Source organism: Vitis vinifera, chromosome 17 (genome assembly GCF_030704535.1).
Source record: "Vitis vinifera cultivar Pinot Noir 40024 chromosome 17, ASM3070453v1".
In the NCBI taxonomy this organism is placed as follows: domain Eukaryota; kingdom Viridiplantae; phylum Streptophyta; class Magnoliopsida; order Vitales; family Vitaceae; genus Vitis; species Vitis vinifera.
In genome coordinates this window covers 10,302,649-10,319,675 of record NC_081821.1, presented here as the reverse complement: position 1 = coordinate 10,319,675, position 17,027 = coordinate 10,302,649, and the positions used below count along the sequence as shown (strand labels likewise).

Genomic DNA, 17,027 nt, shown 5'->3' with positions numbered 1-17,027 from the left:
TATAAACCATTTAAATTCAAGGTCACAACTTTGAACTTTTATGCAAAGGAAAATAGATGCTTAATTGCTTGATACAATCACTTCTTGTTGCTACGCAATAATCATTGACAGTTGCAAGAATAATACTAAGGAATGATAACATGACTTGGATGTAAATGAAAAATAAATTATTAACTTATCACGAATCAAAATTCTTTTGTAATTCCAAAAATTACATTGAAACAACAGAAGTGGCTAACCCCAGCCAACATTCTGCCAGGCACTCCTAGATGCATTTCATCTTTTTCTTCCACCCTCTCCCCCCCCTCACTTCCAAAGTCCTGAGGAAGTAATGAAGACCACCTTCCATCAGCCAGCAGTGCTGAAACTGCAACTGTTTTTAGGTTGAAGGCATTCCGAGATTGTTGTCAATTGAAATCTTATGTGAGAACTCATGCTTCTTCTTTGCCTGCATTGTTATGAAGAGTTGAGGTGAGGAATATGATATATGTTGATTAAGTTTTCTAGAAAAGGTCATTGGGTGGTGAGAATATTTAACTTACCCTCTTTATTGTTTTGCAATGTGCCGTCCTGTGCCTTCTTTGCAGCTCTTTTTGTTGTGTTGGCTGTAATCATGTGCAAAAATAGCAGTTGAAGTGAAGTCAGGTAAATGGAACGATTAATACTTTATATAAGAACCACAATCAGAGTACATGACAACAACCTATTGCAATAATGGCAAGTATAGTCCTAGTTCTGATGGTTTTTGTACTAGAAATCAGTTCCCCAACTGGACGAATTCATTGACATTGACATTGACAAAAAAGTTTGGAGATAAGAGAATCTTTAATTTTACTTGATTCCAAATTGAAACTACCACAAGCAAACACAACCACCCCTCCTTGCTCCAAAACTCCAAGGTTGCTAGGGAAGGAGTGATGTTTCATATAGACATGAATACCACTAAGAATTTCCAGAGAATGGAAGCTAATCTGAGAATGATTCTAGGAGTAAGGCAATGATTGGGATTGATAGCCAATAAAACTTCCACAGCAACTCTGTCTAACTTTAGCTGCTAAGATATGTCTCTCTCCCAAAAAGGATGTGCAATAAAGATCTTTGTTAGTATTTGATATATGAACTTCCTGGACTCTAGCAAACCTTTCAATGTCTAGTATATTTTAGATGAATTAGAACAGTTGCATACAAGTGGCTGGGCTAGGTTTAAACAAAGATTCCCCCCAACTGGAGAAACCAAGATGAATCTTGCTGATCTGGGTGTGCACAACCAAAATGCACCTTCATCCTTAATGGATCATACTAAAAACAAGAATTTGAAATTAAATGAATGATTCTAGAAAGGGAAAATTCTCAGCCCACCTTTAAATTTCCTCTTCTTGTTTGCTCTCCTCCTCTTCCTCTCTGCCTGTGTTAACTCTGCTTCTTCCTTAATGTCTCCTTTGCCTTCAAAGACTTCTTCAGGAGCCAGCATAGCTGCATCTGAAACTGCCAAAGGTGCAATCTGTCCATGGTATACATATAGTACTTGCAAGTTGTTAGCCTTATATACATTGAGGAGTTCATATCCCGACAGCTTAAGCTTTTAGAAGAGTTGATAGCTTAGCATAGTATCAAACCTATGGTTAAAATGTTGTAAAAAGCTAACAGCAGTGTTGAGGCATTTTGCTCAAATGAAGCAATGCATAAGCCTCAAGGTGGAAAAAGTAAATTTCTCCAAAAAAAAAAAAAGAAAAGAAAAGAAAATATTGACAAAATTACACGAAAATTAAATAATAAGGAAACCATAAAACTCATAATAACAAAATTAATTGTTTGTCATTGCCAATAGTTTTAAATTTAGTTCTTCTAAAGTTAAACTCTCTTTCATAACTTCATCTAATAATCTTTAACACTACCATTACAATCACTAGTAGGATCCCCTCCAAGAAGTTATGAATTATGATCATGTTCAATACTTCTATTTTTTTTCCCCTATATCTATCAACAAAAGCATTCGACAATTCTTCTATTTATTTTTCTCAATCTCTTTTTCTCCCCCACCATTTAAAGGTCGATTAGAAGCTAATTAAAATAAACACCCTTATTTTGTAAAAAGTTCAACCCAAGCCAAAATTTGTAAAATCTATACCAAAAGCCCACCAAAACACAATACCCATTAAAACTTAATGAAAATTGAAAATTAAACCTGTTACAAAATATGTATGCCAAAAGCCCACAAATCCCCAAACCCATTAAAAGCTTTTGAAAATTTTAGACACAATAGCCTCGAGGTTATAAGCCTCAATAGGGTGAAATTAAGACAAATGTTAGCAGGTGAATAGCCAGAGCAAATTAAAATATACAAAGAAAAATAAGGAGACCTGTTTACCTCTTCCATTGCAAGAGCAGGTACATTTGTTTGTATAGACATGTCATCTATAACCTGTTCAAGTCCAACTCAATATAGATAAATACAAGAACAGAAAAGTCCACAAATTCAAGTATATATTGTACTTAATAAATTTAGCAATAGTAACTAAGAAGCATACAGGTTTTGGAGTGAAGTGGAAATGCGAGAGAGCATCCAACTTCAAGCAAAGTTTCTTGAACAGCATGCTTGCCTGACCCAAGAAGATCGACCCAAGGTTAAGCAAATCTACCACCATTAAAACTCGAATAGGAAAGGAAGCACAACGCTGGGGAAAGAAGCAGCTAGATCTAGTGAAGCATAATGTAAAATTCTTATGTATTTGCTTATTGCCTAGAAAGAAATGCTCACACATTAATGATAGGCATAAATAAATGTGCAAGCATCTCCTTTTCCTTTTTTTTTTCTTTTTTTTTTTCTTTTTCTTTTTTTACTTGCAGAGATGAACATATACAATTTAAAAAGCACTAAAAAAAACTCCCCTTTATCTGACATGCAAGGGACAATTGAATATATCGATGTACAAGCCTAGAAAAATTACATAACCAGGAGAAAGTCCCTTGAAAATTAAACCCATATAACAATGATAAAATAATTGACACAAAGGACAAAGAATCATAGCAAATGTAGTAGTAAAACAATCAAAAGTAATACCTCTTTCCTTTGTTCATCTGAGAAGGACAATGGGGCAGAATCCAAATTCGTCTTCTGAACAAATTCTTCCTGCAATAATTAAAGGAGAAGTTCTTTAGACTTCAAGTCTTGCTAGTTAAAGTTGCTGAACAAGCAAATAAAAGAGATTAACAATCAATAGCCACATCATCATAAAATAACACTATCATAACAAATCCAGTCTACAGCAATGGAAACATGAGAAGAAAATCTGACAACTAACTATCAGGAAATGCTGACCTCATAAATCTCAGCAAGACCCTTCTTGCTCTTATTTTCATCCTGCAAGTGTCAAGGAAAAGGTGGATAAAAATTAGATGGACATTACAGATGACAAAGAATTAGTTGTTTTTAAAAAAAAAATGCTTACCATCTCTTTAACTTCTTTCGGTGCCTTAGACGGTAGACGTGGAGCCTTTTGAACATCATCAAAACGACCCTAAAACATTATAACACAGTTATTTTTGGTCAGTAACCTACTGTTCTGTTGCTTGAGTGTTGTTTTGTGCGTAAGGGCGTATGTGTGAAAGAGAGAGATTTGGAGTTCACACAGATATCTAATGCTTAAAATACAAGAGCTACAGTGACTCAAGAAGCAAAGAATCATTGGATCAAAGGAAAATATTGTTCAAGAGTTCTCTCAGGAAACATCACTCTAGCTGCTGTGCAAGTGGTATTTCTGTAACTTTTTTTGATAGGTAAACAGAATAAATATATTAAAGGTGCTAACTGAAGATGCACCAGGTGCTTCTGTTGGTAACTCATAAAGTGATGTCATGTTAGGAGTGGAACAGAAAGGAGAATCTGTTGCTCCACATCTTTTGAAGGATGGTTCTGAAAAATTTCTTTAAGAAGAACAGCTCCACAAGTAACAGAGTGATCACAGCAAGGGTTAAATAGAAGAATGAGAAAGGTGAAAAGGAAACTGCTTGTTTTTTGCCAACCGTATAGGAATTCTACAAAAACCTGGGAAATAGTCCTAACTTAGTAAAGTGGAAATTACTTTTATCATCTTACTCTAGAGAACACCATTTGGGTTGATAAATCAATTCCCCTTTGCACTTCAAAAAATAGAAAGCCAATAAAGATATTTTTGGGCTGAAATTGCCATTTGATGGAAAGGTGCGCACTTGCAAATGATTAACCATTAGGGGTGAAAATTTTAACACAACCCATCACCAATACTCGAAAATAACCAATGTTTTCAGAACCGGACTGATCATTGAACCGGAAAAGTTACTGCTTCACGGTCAACTAATCGGACCGGTGGTCGAACCGTAGTCGAACCAGTGATGTCATAAATATATAATTTATATTTTATTAAAATTAAAAATAATTTAAAAATATACATATATATATATATGAAAATAAAATTACAACATTTAATTTTATCTACGTATCTATGCATTTTATTATTTTAAAATTTCAAAAATTATTATATTAATTAATTCATATTATTTTCATATTTATTATTAATAATTATTATAAAAATAAGCATGAATATAAATACTTATATTTGTTTAAATGTTCTAAATTATAAAAATTTGAAAAGAGCATTAATATAATATATAGTTATATGTATTAATCAAAAGAAGTGTGCAGCATAATGGTTGGCTCCTCCTTTTGGCAACCTTAGATCCAAGGTTCAAATCCCACATTCCACATCGGCAACTCACAAACATAATTTTTTTTTTTGATAGATAAACACAGAAAAATTATATTAAAAGAAGGGAAACTCACAAACATAATTAGTTGTATAAATAACTTGCACATGCAGGTATGGGTAAGTTGTTCAATGGGAGAACAAGAAATCTTGGGCCCAGTGTGGGCAAAGCCCATTGAGGTTTTGGTCAACCCACATGTTGACCGGTTCGCTGAAAACCAAACGAACCATTTGATTTTGTGCTAGTTCAAAGCCCTTCCGGCTTAGAAGTTCAACTGAACCAGACCAGGGTCCGATCGACGATTGAACCGGCCGGTCTAGTCCGATTTTAAAAACAATGAAAATGACACAAATTTGGTAGATTTATATTGAGGATAACTTTGTTCTTTTTAAAAAAAAAAAAAAAAAATTGGTAGATTTACTAATTTCATTTTTTAAATTTGTACAAAATTTAAAATAATTTATCTTATAAATACCCTATAGGTCATTTTCTGATCAAACAAAAAAATAAATATCCTATAGGTAAACAATTAAATAATTAAACTAATCAAAGCAAAACTTTATATATTTCAAAATGATAAAGATTAAAAATACCTCATGATTAAAAAAAATGATATAAAATTTTAAAACATAGTGTAAACTTAAAAGTTTGCTTTTATCTCTAGCATTGAGTAAATCTCTAGTATCATTTATCTTGACATGATATAAACTGATCTATTGTGGCCCCTAACAACCATCCCTACTATATTAATTGTTGGTGCTGGAAAATGTTCCAATCCCTTTAGAAAAATAGTATCCCACAAACAAAAAATCAGGTGGCATGCAGCTGGTACTATCTTAGGCAGATTAAATGACCATATATAAACAAATACAAAAGTCGATTACTTTATGATCATCCCCATAACAAGCACCTACAAAACTATTGTGTTTTCAGCATTTTATGTCCTGCTGTTTTCAAATATATCAATTAGAAGATGGAGTTTACCTCAAGGATTCTTTTTTGGATCAAATCTTCAAGGGATGCTGTAACCTCCTCTGTGATTACAGGAGGAGGTCTCACATTGTGCTCAAAATCTAGATCAACTTCTAAAGCACTATTCTTTGGCCTTTTAGCAGCAGTTACCTGCAATCAAAAACCAAAGTAAGCAGTGTCAAATTCATATTTTAAAAACACACATTCATATCAAAGCACACTTTGCATTTGAATAAATGTAATTCATCTCTAACACAAAAATGTCAGAAACAAAAAAGGTTACCTCTCCCTGCATGGTCCAAGTTTTTGACTCCAAATTTGCTCTCTCCATCTCCTCTATCTTTGCTCGAACATTCTCACGCTCTTTCTCATGGGTAGAAAGAACTTTGTTCTGTAAGGAAAGAGGACTAAATAATGATTATTTAAATTCATTCTAGAGAAAGAAGACTTTCATTGCTATATAGAGTAAGCATGAATTTGTTAGATACAAAGTATGTGAAGATAATAATAACGCTACCTTATTATCAGTTGCCTGATCATCTTCTTGTTCATCACTTCTGTCGGAGTCTTCCAACCCATCAGTCAATTTGGATTTTTTTGAAACTTTCCTTTTAGGACCAAAGAAATCTTCATATCTGAAGACAGAAGATGCACAGTGAAACCAAAAAATCAATTATACCCTCAAACCAGTTAGATAATATTCATAAATACATTACTTAAAATAGCTTAATGAGAATTTTGAAAATGCTGGAAGTTCTTTTGAATCAGGACACATCATATATGACATGTTTCATTAGTTTGAGTCATATTAGCCATCTTTTATTTAGTATGATAATAGTCTTTTTGTTTTATCACTGTACACCACCACCACTCAAAAGTTTCACTGCCTAGCCACCGCTATGTTACTGCAGCAGCTGCCACTCTACAGCCCACACTGCAAACTCACCATCATCATGATTCAGGAAAACCACCACATTACTCAATTGCACCACCCTGTGGCATTCCAACTTTTTACCGTTATTGCTATTTCTTTTATTAATGCAAGCAACACTAAAATGCATAAGAGTTGAGTGTGTTTGTGTTTCATCTACAAGCCTTCATTCCAGTCAAGGACAACTAATCTACTACTTTACCTAAAGCATTCCAGTGTAATCATAAGAACTTAGAGCAAATAAAACAAGAACCAAACAAGTTATACTCAATATCTTGTGACCTGTACCACATCAGCACATAGATCAAAATGGATTGAAACAGGGATGACGAGAGATGAAACATTACTTAATATCATCCAATTCATCCATGCCTTCGTTTTCCCCATCATCAAGGTCAAAAGCTCCAAGCTGCAAAAGCAAAAATTGAACAAAAATGATCAAAAGAAAGGGAAAACAGATGCATCCTAAAAACCAAGTTAAGAGAACAAAAAGGCATTCTCTCAACCAAATTCAACCATCAAACATCTTATCAAATATTATAAAATCAAAATCACACAATTCATAGCAGAGACAAGTTGACATTCTCTTCAAGGCTTTGCTTGGTTCCCAGGAAAAAAATTGTGAAGAAGGAAAATAATCAAAATCTTTGATTATTACAATTTTTCATCACACCCAAAAAACCAAAACCATCACTTGACATCCTCTAATACAACTATTTGTAGTTCATATGTTTTTTTTTAATTTTTTTATTCTTCTTATAGCCAAGAAGCAGAACAGCATGTAATTATCAACCACAAAGGAAAAATTATGGAACCACAAGCCAAAAACTGTCCAACGAAGCTCAAACAAGAACACTCTCACCTCGTCATCTTCCTCCTCCTCCTCCTCTTCCTCCTCCTCATCCTCATTCTCGTCCTCACCATCTTTCAAAGCATCGCTACCACCTTTTTTATTTTTCAATCCGTACTCTCTGTCCTCCTCTGCCTCCAAATACTCCTCCAGACCCTTAATTTTCAAAAACCTATCCTCGATTCCACCACCTCCGCCGTCTTCGTTGTCCTCCGCCTCATCCTCTTCGCTTTCTCTCTCCTCGTCCTCTCCCTCTTCGCTATCTTCGTCAAACTCCTCCAAATCCTCATCTTCCTCTTCAGAAAAACCCCCAATCTCCTCTTCTGGAACCTTCTGCTCAACCTCTCGAACCTTCTCTTCAACTCTTCGAACCTTCTTCCGACCAAAAATCTTCGAAATTTCCTCCGGATTCTTCTCAAACCGATTGATCTGGCGGCGGAGGCTGGAGATAATAGGCTGAGATTGGATGTCAATCTGCTGCCAAATTTGCTCGGCGTCGAATCCGTCGACGAGGAGGCGATCAAAGGGCGATTTGGGAGCAAATGGTTTTAGAGAAGCGAAAAGGTGCTGTGAAGCTGCACGAGCCGTTTGCGAGAGTTCGGAACTCGGTGAGAGCCATAGCGGCGGCTCCGTCGACTTGAGGCGGTGCACGGTGTCCATGGTGGTGAGTTCCAACCCTGGATTGTTTCAGAGGGTTTAGGGTTTTAGGTTGGTGGTAACGGGGAACGACGTCGTTTTGGAGCCGAGAATGTGTCTAATGTTGTGCTTCAATGTTTGCTGGTGATTTTAGTTTTTCTCTCTCTCATTTGACCAAAGTTGACTTGGGCCCAGGCCCAATGAAACATGGCACTGACCCGTACTAACTAAGCCCAGGGAGCTGAATTAGCCCGTTTGTTCATTTAAAATGTATAAATTTATTGTTATTATTTTGTTTCTACAACCCTAATTTATTGGCAAGTTTGAAATTATATACTAAAAATTATGTTGAAGGGGATCTTTTCAATTACCCCTACACCAAATTACATACAAAATATTTTATAATATTAGATCTTTTCATCCTATGGTGAATTTTTTTCATTACACCTTCTTTTCCCAACTCAAAAAATACGATAAAAAAAAAAATAACTCTCTACACTTACATCATCATTAAAAATAATTATTTATTTATGTATCGATGAAAAACATGACATCTTTTCCCTAAATTATGCAAAGATTACAAGAAAATAAATAAAAAAATGGGAACTTTGACGAGTTTTTATGCATAGGATAATTTAGGGATTCCATATTTTTAAAAATTCATTAAAAATGTAGATGCAAAGAGAATTTTGATAAATGCAAATATAATTTTTTTTTAAAATATTTATACTCTTTTAAATATTTGAACAATAAAATTTTTTAAATATTAAAAAAATTAAATTTATTTCCTAAAAGTTTATTTATTTTTTAACAAATGAATATGCTTGGAATGAAAGGGAAAAAATAAATCCAATATATATATAAAAGAAGATAATATTTCCATTACAAAATACAAACCGAAAACTCAAAACGAAAACATGGATAACATTTTCGGATTTCTCGGAATTTAGAAAACACTTCCAAAACCTCCTTTCTTCTCATCGCTCTGGCAGCTCTCGCAGGTACTCTCTCTCTCTGATTCCGATCCTCTCAGTTGTTCTTCTTACTTTTTCAGACCATTTTCGTGTTTATATTCAAATCCTCTATGCTCAGGGACAGGATCTGGGTATAATCCACTGTTGCCTGATCCCATTGACACCGCAATCCCAGTTTGGATTAAGGCCTTTGGTTCTAGGTCAAGGACTCGATCCTTTATCAGATGACCGATGGAGAGACGGCTCGCGAGGACTCTCCCGATCCGCTACATGAATTTGTGCCCTTCCAGGGTCAGAAATCGGATGATTCCCCATTGTCTCAATACTCCTCCTGTGGAGAATCTGAGTTCGATAGGTATTGTAGCGCGAACTCGGTCATGGGTACGCCCAGTATGTGTAGTAGTTCCTTTGGGACTTTTAATGAGTGTATCGATTCTGAATTAGGGTTTATGTGGAGTTCTGGGCTTGGGGAGGATGGTAGTTTGGAGAATTTTAGCTTGGGAGGAGGTTTTGATAGTAACTGTGAAAACCACGGGAGAATTGCATTTTTGGGTGGGTCAGATATCTGTAGAAATGATCATGGAATTGAAAATCGTGAAGCACAGAGCGATGGTGAGAGAACGATAAAGAATGGGTCAAAATTACGAGATGGCGAGGAGGGTTCTAGCAGTCAAATGGCATCTTTGAGGGTGGAGAGTGGGTGTGGGGATAAGGGGTCATTGCTAAGCGGTCTGGGAAATGAATGCCACAAAGAGAATGCTAATGCAAAATTTGTTGAGGATGCCATGTTTAATGATGGGATTGCTGAAGAAGATTCATCATCTCACGTGGTTAATGAAGTCGACAGATACTTTTATGGGTTAAATTTGCAATCTAATTTTCAGTTTGAGGAGAGGGAGGATGGGAATTGCTGTGAGGAAGATGGAACCTCATCCAGATATGAACATTCAGAAGATGAGGATTCAATGTATAAGTATGGGACAGATGATGAACTTAAGACAGATTTGAATCGTGGGAAGAATGTGCAATATCGTCAAGAAGAAAAAGCTGAGAATGGGAACCCATTGCTTATGAACTCATCCCTAGCCTTTGGTTCAGAAGATTGGGATGATTTTGTCCAAGAAACAGGGGAAAGTGCTTTTCCTTCTTTGATGTTGGATAAATTTCAGGAGCAGAAGGAACAGAATCTCAAAGCTGAAAAAATGCTGCCAAATTCAAGTTACGTGACACCAATTGGGCTTCAAAGTATCAGTGAGACAACAGAAGGAGAAAATGTTTTGGATGTGCCCAAAGCCATAAAACAAGTTCACAATCTTGATGAATCAGAAGAGTGTATCAAACGTTGTTCTTTGGTCCCAATTAGTACTGGGGGGTCAGAGCAAGAAGAAGATGTGAAAGACATTTATGTGACCATTAATCAAGTCCAAGTTACTGATGAATCAGCTGAGTACCTTAAAAACAGTTCTGCAGTTTTCAATGCCTTAAGGAATCTTGGTAAGTCAGAGGAAGGAGAAGCTGTTAGAGATATTTGTGAAACCAATAATCAGATTCTAATTCAAGGTGCTGATGGATCAGAAGAGTATCTTCAAAGTTGCTCTGTTAACAATATCTTTGAAACAGAGCAGGACCCGCTAGCAGAAAAGGCCACTTTGAGGATAGGATTGAACACTAGCAATGGTATCATGCAAAGGGAGCAGCAACATGGAAACACCTCAGAAGTTCTTGACCTTGGTGACAGACAAGTCTCAGATAGTCCAGAATTGGGGAAACCAAAAGTACAATTGGATCCACTTTCTTATAATACTGTTGATCAAGTTTATGCTCCTTCAACTGAAGCGCTAGAAAATAGACAAGCAGGATTCTTCAAAGGCTACAAACCAGATCCACACACATCAATGCTTGAGAATGATATGTGGAATGAATCAAAGGATTCTCCTGTTTCATCAGATCCCTTTGAAGGTCATTCTGCACCAGTTAAGGTCAGCCATTACTTTCCAGAAGATTGTTTACTTCTCGTTCAGTGGCTTGCATCCTCAATTTACATTGGCCTCTTGTTATGCAAACTTGCTTGACTGCTTTGAATGGTTGCATAACCGCGTTCATGGATTGAGGGATGCTTGCACAGATTCCATTCAGGGCCCATTATAAGTTACTATTGGGTTGGCACTAGGAATTAAAATATTGAGTGCATTAATCTTAAAATATCTTTTATATTTAATAGGAATAAAAATTGACTTCATGCATGTGGCATTCCATAGTATAAAGTTATAATGTTTCTAACCTGGAAATGTTTTCTTTTCTTTCATGTTATCATCAATTTTGAAATATTGGCCTTGTATTTTTCTCATTCATTTCTTTCCATGAATTTGCTTGTGCCATGGCAACTAGGAATTTTTAATTCAAAACTTGCTTAATCGGTGAGGATTTTTATATAAAAATTCTTGCATACATTTTAGTAATTAATATCGCCAACTGAATAATTAGTGCTGTCAAAGGAGCTTGGCAGCACCATGGAGGTAAGGTGGTGCAATCTACTGTTAAACTAGGGGTTTTTTAGGCTATGTTCGAGAAATTTAGTAGCTCTAATGTAGCCTTTAATATCCAGTCTTGCAATAGATGATCCAAAAGCAAGGTTTGGGAAAAAAAACCCAAGACAAGCTGAAGAATTGTGGTGGATATTGTTTAACAAGCAAGGTTCTGTCTAGAAGACTTGGAATCTTATCATGTAAGCATGAATTTACATTTTAACCCCAAACTCATCAACCACCTTATTTTAGAAAAAAGAAAAAGGGAAGTAGAAGAAATAAAGGAAGAAAGAAAGAACGGAAGAAAGAAAGAAAGAAAGAAAGAAAAAGCTAAAAAGCCATAAATTAAATTAGATAAAAATGATGCATCATTCCACAGACATAGATTGTAAGAGGGAGTTACAGATATAATATTCTTCCTATCCACATAAGGCATGCAGAGAGCATGGCTTGAGTTAAAATGAAAAGTAATGGCTACTTAGGATTTTTTGGTACACTGGTGGATGCACAAAATTATTCGTAGAATCTTGGAAAAACAACTAGACTATTCATTCAGGTGCCTAAATTCCGATCTGCCATCTTGTTCATCTATATTTGAAAAAGCAGGAATCATTGAAGCATCTCAATAGAATTGGGAAATTTGATTAAATGATCTAATTGAAGAGTCTACAGGGTATTTTCATGTCATAGTATAGACTTTGTGAAGTTCAATGGCTTTAATGAATCATTTTTCTTTTGAAAACAATGATGTGCATCTGTTTTGGTCTCTGTAAATGCAAAAAGTCAACCATAGGTAGCTCGTATCTTTCAGTTGAATTTAGTTGCGAATATGACTCATTCAGAGTTCTCATCTGATGGATAGTTTTGGTTAATTTGTACCACCTACTTTGAGTGTTTCATTGACGAAGCATCAGAGTGGCTATGTGCCAACCCATCAGTCTTTCTTCACTGGGCATTCTTCTGTGGGTCAATTACTCATGGAATTTGAGCTGCTTTTATGTTGCTTCTTATCTATTCAAATATTGCAGATGGAGAATATTGAATTAAAAGAATCCTATGATGAAGTTGTCCTTGACATGGAGGAAATTCTGCTCGAGTCTAGTGAGTCTCCTGGGGCTAGATTCACTCAAGGCAATAGGACATTCCAATCCCATCTACCTTTGCCTTTAAGAGATGGTGGTTCTACTGCTTCTACTTCCGGTACAGATGATGTTTACCCACCACTTCGACAGCTACAGAACATTGATGGGGTTGAAGTGATTGGTGCAAAGCAAAAGAAGGGAGATGTCTCACTTGGTGAAAGACTGGTTGGAGTTAAGGAATACACTGTTTATAAAATAAGAGTGTGGAGTGGCAATGACCAATGGGAGGTTGAACGTCGATACCGTGATTTCTTTACTCTTTATCGTCGGATGAAAACAGTATTTTCTGATCAAGGTTGGAATCTTCCTTCTCCTTGGTCCTCTGTTGAACGGGAATCCAGAAAGATTTTTGGAAATGCTTCTCCTGATGTCGTAGCAGAGAGAAGTGTTCTCATTCAAGAGTGTTTACGCTCCATTCTCCACTTTAGGTTTCTGTCCAGTCCTCCTAATGCTTTGATTTGGTTTCTGTCCCCCCAAAATGCTGTTCCTACTTCCTTTGCATCAAATACACTGATGCCTTCTTCTACATCCTTTAACAGAGGTGTGAATATTGAAAATGTTTCCGCTCTAGGGAAGACCATATCTCTTGTGGTAGAACTCCAACCATATAAATCCATGAAACAGATGCTAGAGGCACAACATTATACTTGTGCAGGATGCCACAAACATTTTGATGATGGCAAGACCCTCGTTCGGGAGTTTGTACAGACATTTGGGTGGGGCAAACCTCGGCTTTGTGAATACACTGGTCAATTGTTTTGTTCCATGTGCCATACGAATGATACTGCAGTCTTGCCAGCCAGAGTTTTACATCACTGGGATTTTACTGAATATCCAATTTCTCAATTGGCTAAATCATATCTGGATTCTATCCATGATCAGGTAATCTAAAGATTCTCATGTCTTTTGTAGTTTATATTGCTATCTATTGATATCTGTCCATGTAAATCAGTTGATTTTACTCCAGAGTCCAGAGTAAGCAGCGGAAATTTATTATATTTATTTATATTTCATTGCTAGAAGATGTTTAAGCACGCTGAATATCATTTAGTTTTTCTCAGGTTTCCTCCTTTTTAAGTCTGAAGTCTCACTGCTAACTTAATTCCATTGGCATAGTAGAAAAAGCACAATCATAGTTGATATTGACACCATGGCCTGAAAGCAATTTGGAAAGAACCAAGTAGCTGATGGCCTTGCCAACATAGATTTCAGTTTCATTGACCAAATATTTATTTTAGTATACACTTAAAAGTTAAAATATTTGGGTTTTCCTATCTAAGCATTTGCTAGTTTTTCTTCATTTATTTTATTTTATTTTATTTTATTTTTTTTCTTTTTCCCAAAGCCTAAATTTCCCGAAGATGTCAAAACCTCTCTAAAGTGTCTGTGAAGTGTTTTATTCAGGGAAACTAAGATTAAGTTTTCAATTTTGTTTATGAAAACTATCCAACCAAGAGGCATCCTGCACTCATTTATGGTATTCAGATGGCTCATGCACCTCAGCTGCATTTTTAATTGTGCACTTCTCTATATTAGAAATTAGGTTATGCTTTCAATTCCTTCTTAGATCTTTTTAACTGTTGCTAGATTTCCTTGACAGAAGTTTCTTTATTGCAGCCCATGCTTTGTGTCAGTGCTGTTAATCCTTTCCTATTCTCGAAGGTCCCAGCCTTGCTTCATGTTACAGGTGTCAGAAAGAAGATAGGAGCTATTCTTCCATACATTCGCTGTCCATTCCGTAGGTCTGTCAACAAAGGACTGGGGTCTCGACGATATCTTCTTGAAAGCAATGATTTTTTTGCACTTAGAGACCTTATTGATCTGTCCAAGGGGGCATTTTCAGGTTAGCTGTTATATAAATCCTATTCTTTTTTTTCAGTGATTCAGTTATTGCCCTATTAGGAGCCATACCCTCTTGTTCAGATGCATCTAATGTATTGCATCTACTTAGGTTTCAGAATTATCTAAGGTGCAATAATACCCACATTCTCTTCAGTTGTACTTTATACAGCTTTTGAAATGGGCCTGTTTGGTGCATAAATATATGATCATTTAAATATTCTAGAAGCTCAACTCAAAATCAACTAAATGCCTCTAAGAAACAGATGGCCAATCTTATAAGCCTCACACAACCTATCTCTTGGACAACTCTTTTAGTGAGCAAAACATCAGATCTGAGTTGCTCCGGTGAAATGTTTTATCATTTAGCTAGGGGCATGACAATGTGCCTCTCAAGCTGTCAAGTTTTATTTTTTATTTTTTTATTTTTAGCTAGGGGCATGACAAGTTTCAAAGTTTCAAAAGTCAATATTTGATGTTGATCTTCCTCAGTTTAAAATATGATAATATTACAGTTAATCCTATATTGGCCTTTTTTGCTTTTTCTTCTTTGTGTGCTTTAGAGTTCAGTTTTTGCCTAGACCTGGCTCCTTTAATTTTCTATTTTTTATTTAACCTAATATGGAGCAGCATAAAAAGGTTGCCAAACATCTTCCTTTCATCAACTTAAATGTTACTTGTAAAAGAATATTTTGTAGATGTTTGACACAATTTTTGTTATTTGATCTCATGTTTCTAGACATTTTTGATGTATGAGAACTCTTGTTGCAGCATTACCGGTGATGGTAGAAACCGTTTCAAGGAAAATATTGGAGCATATCACAGAGCAATGCCTCATATGCTGTGATGTTGGCGTCCCTTGTAATGGTCGGCAAGCCTGTAATGACCCGTCTTCTTTCATTTTCCCTTTTCAGGTGGGTTATTCATTGTATTGATTCCTTTTTTAGGGCCTGTATGGCTTGATGAGCATGGGCACCATAAGATTGTATATTGTCGTAAAACTAAATTCTCCTGAAAATTTAATTATTTTCATTTTGCCCTTAAGACAGCCCAAAACCAGCCTCAAGTTATTGTCTATTAATCATGACTGATATGATCAACCCATATACTATATCATCAACAGGAAGGTGAGGTTGACAGATGTAAATCCTGTGAATTGGTTTTCCACAAATCTTGCTTCAGAAAGCTCACAAACTGTCCCTGCGGGGTGCAACTAAGGGCCGAGGAGGTCACAGGGCTCACCAAGAAGGCAAGTGGTCGGGGTGGGGGCAAGGAGGGCGAAGCTGTGGACTTGCTTGGGAGGAAGTTAAGTAGTACTGGTTTGGGTGGTGGATTCCTGACTGGACTATTTGCAAGGGCAAGGCAGGAAAAGGCATTGGACCATAAAGAAAGCGACAATGTCATCTTAATGGGTTCTTTACCTAGCACTTCTCTTTGATCTCCTCTTAATTGTATTTTACCAATTTGTACTCATAGTTTGTAAAAACCACAGAATCTGGAGCAATTTTTTGCAACTCTTGTTAATAATTTGTGACCAGACTTTGAGTTTATATATTTTTTCCCTTTTGTGATTCTTTGTAACATAATGTTTGTTAATAATATGATATAAGTGACTGGTTTTCATTGAGTTGGTGTATTTGCCATGGATTCTGCTTGGTTGATCTTTCGCAGTTTGGATTTGATACAGGTTACTTTACAGGTGCATGAGTGGGAGCACATCCTGTCACCATGGAACTTTCTACCCTTTGTTTTTCACTCATTTTCTAAGCCAAAATAATTGACCAAACTTTGGCCTTGTTTGGGTAGTTTCATATTTTTGGCTTTAGTTGGAAGGTAAAGCTAAAGCCAGACAAACTTATCATCACATGATTAAGAATTAGGGTTATTTGATTAACATCCCGAATTGGTATATCTAACCCCTAGTTGTTTTAGTGAAAATTTAATTTAATTGTTTGGATATAAATTTTAAAAATATTTTTAATAATATGTTACGTAACAAAGTAGCGGTTTTTTTTTAAGAGAGGAGGATAAAATCAAATTATTTATTTTAGTATTATTTGATTAAAATGAATGAAATGATTTCAAATTTGTCGGTCTGAGTTCATATTTGAACTTATTTTTGATATAAATGTTGTTCAATATTTTAATTATTTTTATAAAATTGTTGATTTACGAGAGAGGGAGGGATAAAATCAAATTATTTTTATAGTATCATTCGATTAAAATTGATGAAATGATTTTAAATTTGTTGATCTGAGTTCATATTTGAACTAAATAACTTATTTTTGACATGAATGTCGTGTCAATATTTTGATTATTTTTATAAAGTTGTTGATTTTATGTCTTTGTCTTTCTTAGAAAAATCACTGTCTTGTTGTATAGCATATTATTAAAAATATATATTTTTAATTTACT

The 17,027-nt window shown here is 35.5% G+C and overlaps 2 protein-coding genes across 3 annotated transcripts; one reads left to right on the top strand and one right to left on the bottom strand.

The window, feature by feature from the left end:
* Positions 1–145: 145 nt before the first annotated feature.
* LOC100241507 (M phase phosphoprotein 10) lies at positions 146–8,362 on the bottom strand. The gene is made up of 13 exons (XM_003634198.4): positions 7,509–8,362; positions 6,994–7,055; positions 6,233–6,350; positions 5,999–6,106; positions 5,728–5,865; positions 3,450–3,518; positions 3,320–3,361; positions 3,062–3,130; positions 2,529–2,600; positions 2,369–2,422; positions 1,360–1,501; positions 543–605; positions 146–448 (listed from the first exon to the last, which is right to left on the bottom strand). The coding sequence occupies exons 1-13, from the start codon at positions 8,154–8,156 to the stop codon at positions 432–434; spliced, it is 1,602 nt and encodes a 533-aa protein (XP_003634246.1). The 5' UTR covers positions 8,157–8,362; the 3' UTR covers positions 146–431.
* A 648-nt stretch (positions 8,363–9,010) lies between these two features.
* LOC100853506 (uncharacterized) lies at positions 9,011–16,239 on the top strand. 2 transcript variants are annotated; one of them, XM_010664850.2, is made up of 6 exons: positions 9,011–9,133; positions 9,225–11,085; positions 12,660–13,655; positions 14,391–14,616; positions 15,384–15,526; positions 15,736–16,239. In XM_010664850.2, exons 2-6 carry the CDS (start codon positions 9,331–9,333, stop codon positions 16,048–16,050), a joined length of 3,435 nt encoding a protein of 1,144 aa, XP_010663152.1. In that variant the 5' UTR covers positions 9,011–9,133; positions 9,225–9,330; the 3' UTR covers positions 16,051–16,239. The 2 variants fall into 2 exon arrangements, with proteins under 2 accessions (XP_010663152.1, XP_003634247.1); XM_003634199.4 differs by having other exon boundaries at positions 9,018–11,085.
* The last annotated feature ends 788 nt before the right edge of the window (positions 16,240–17,027 follow it).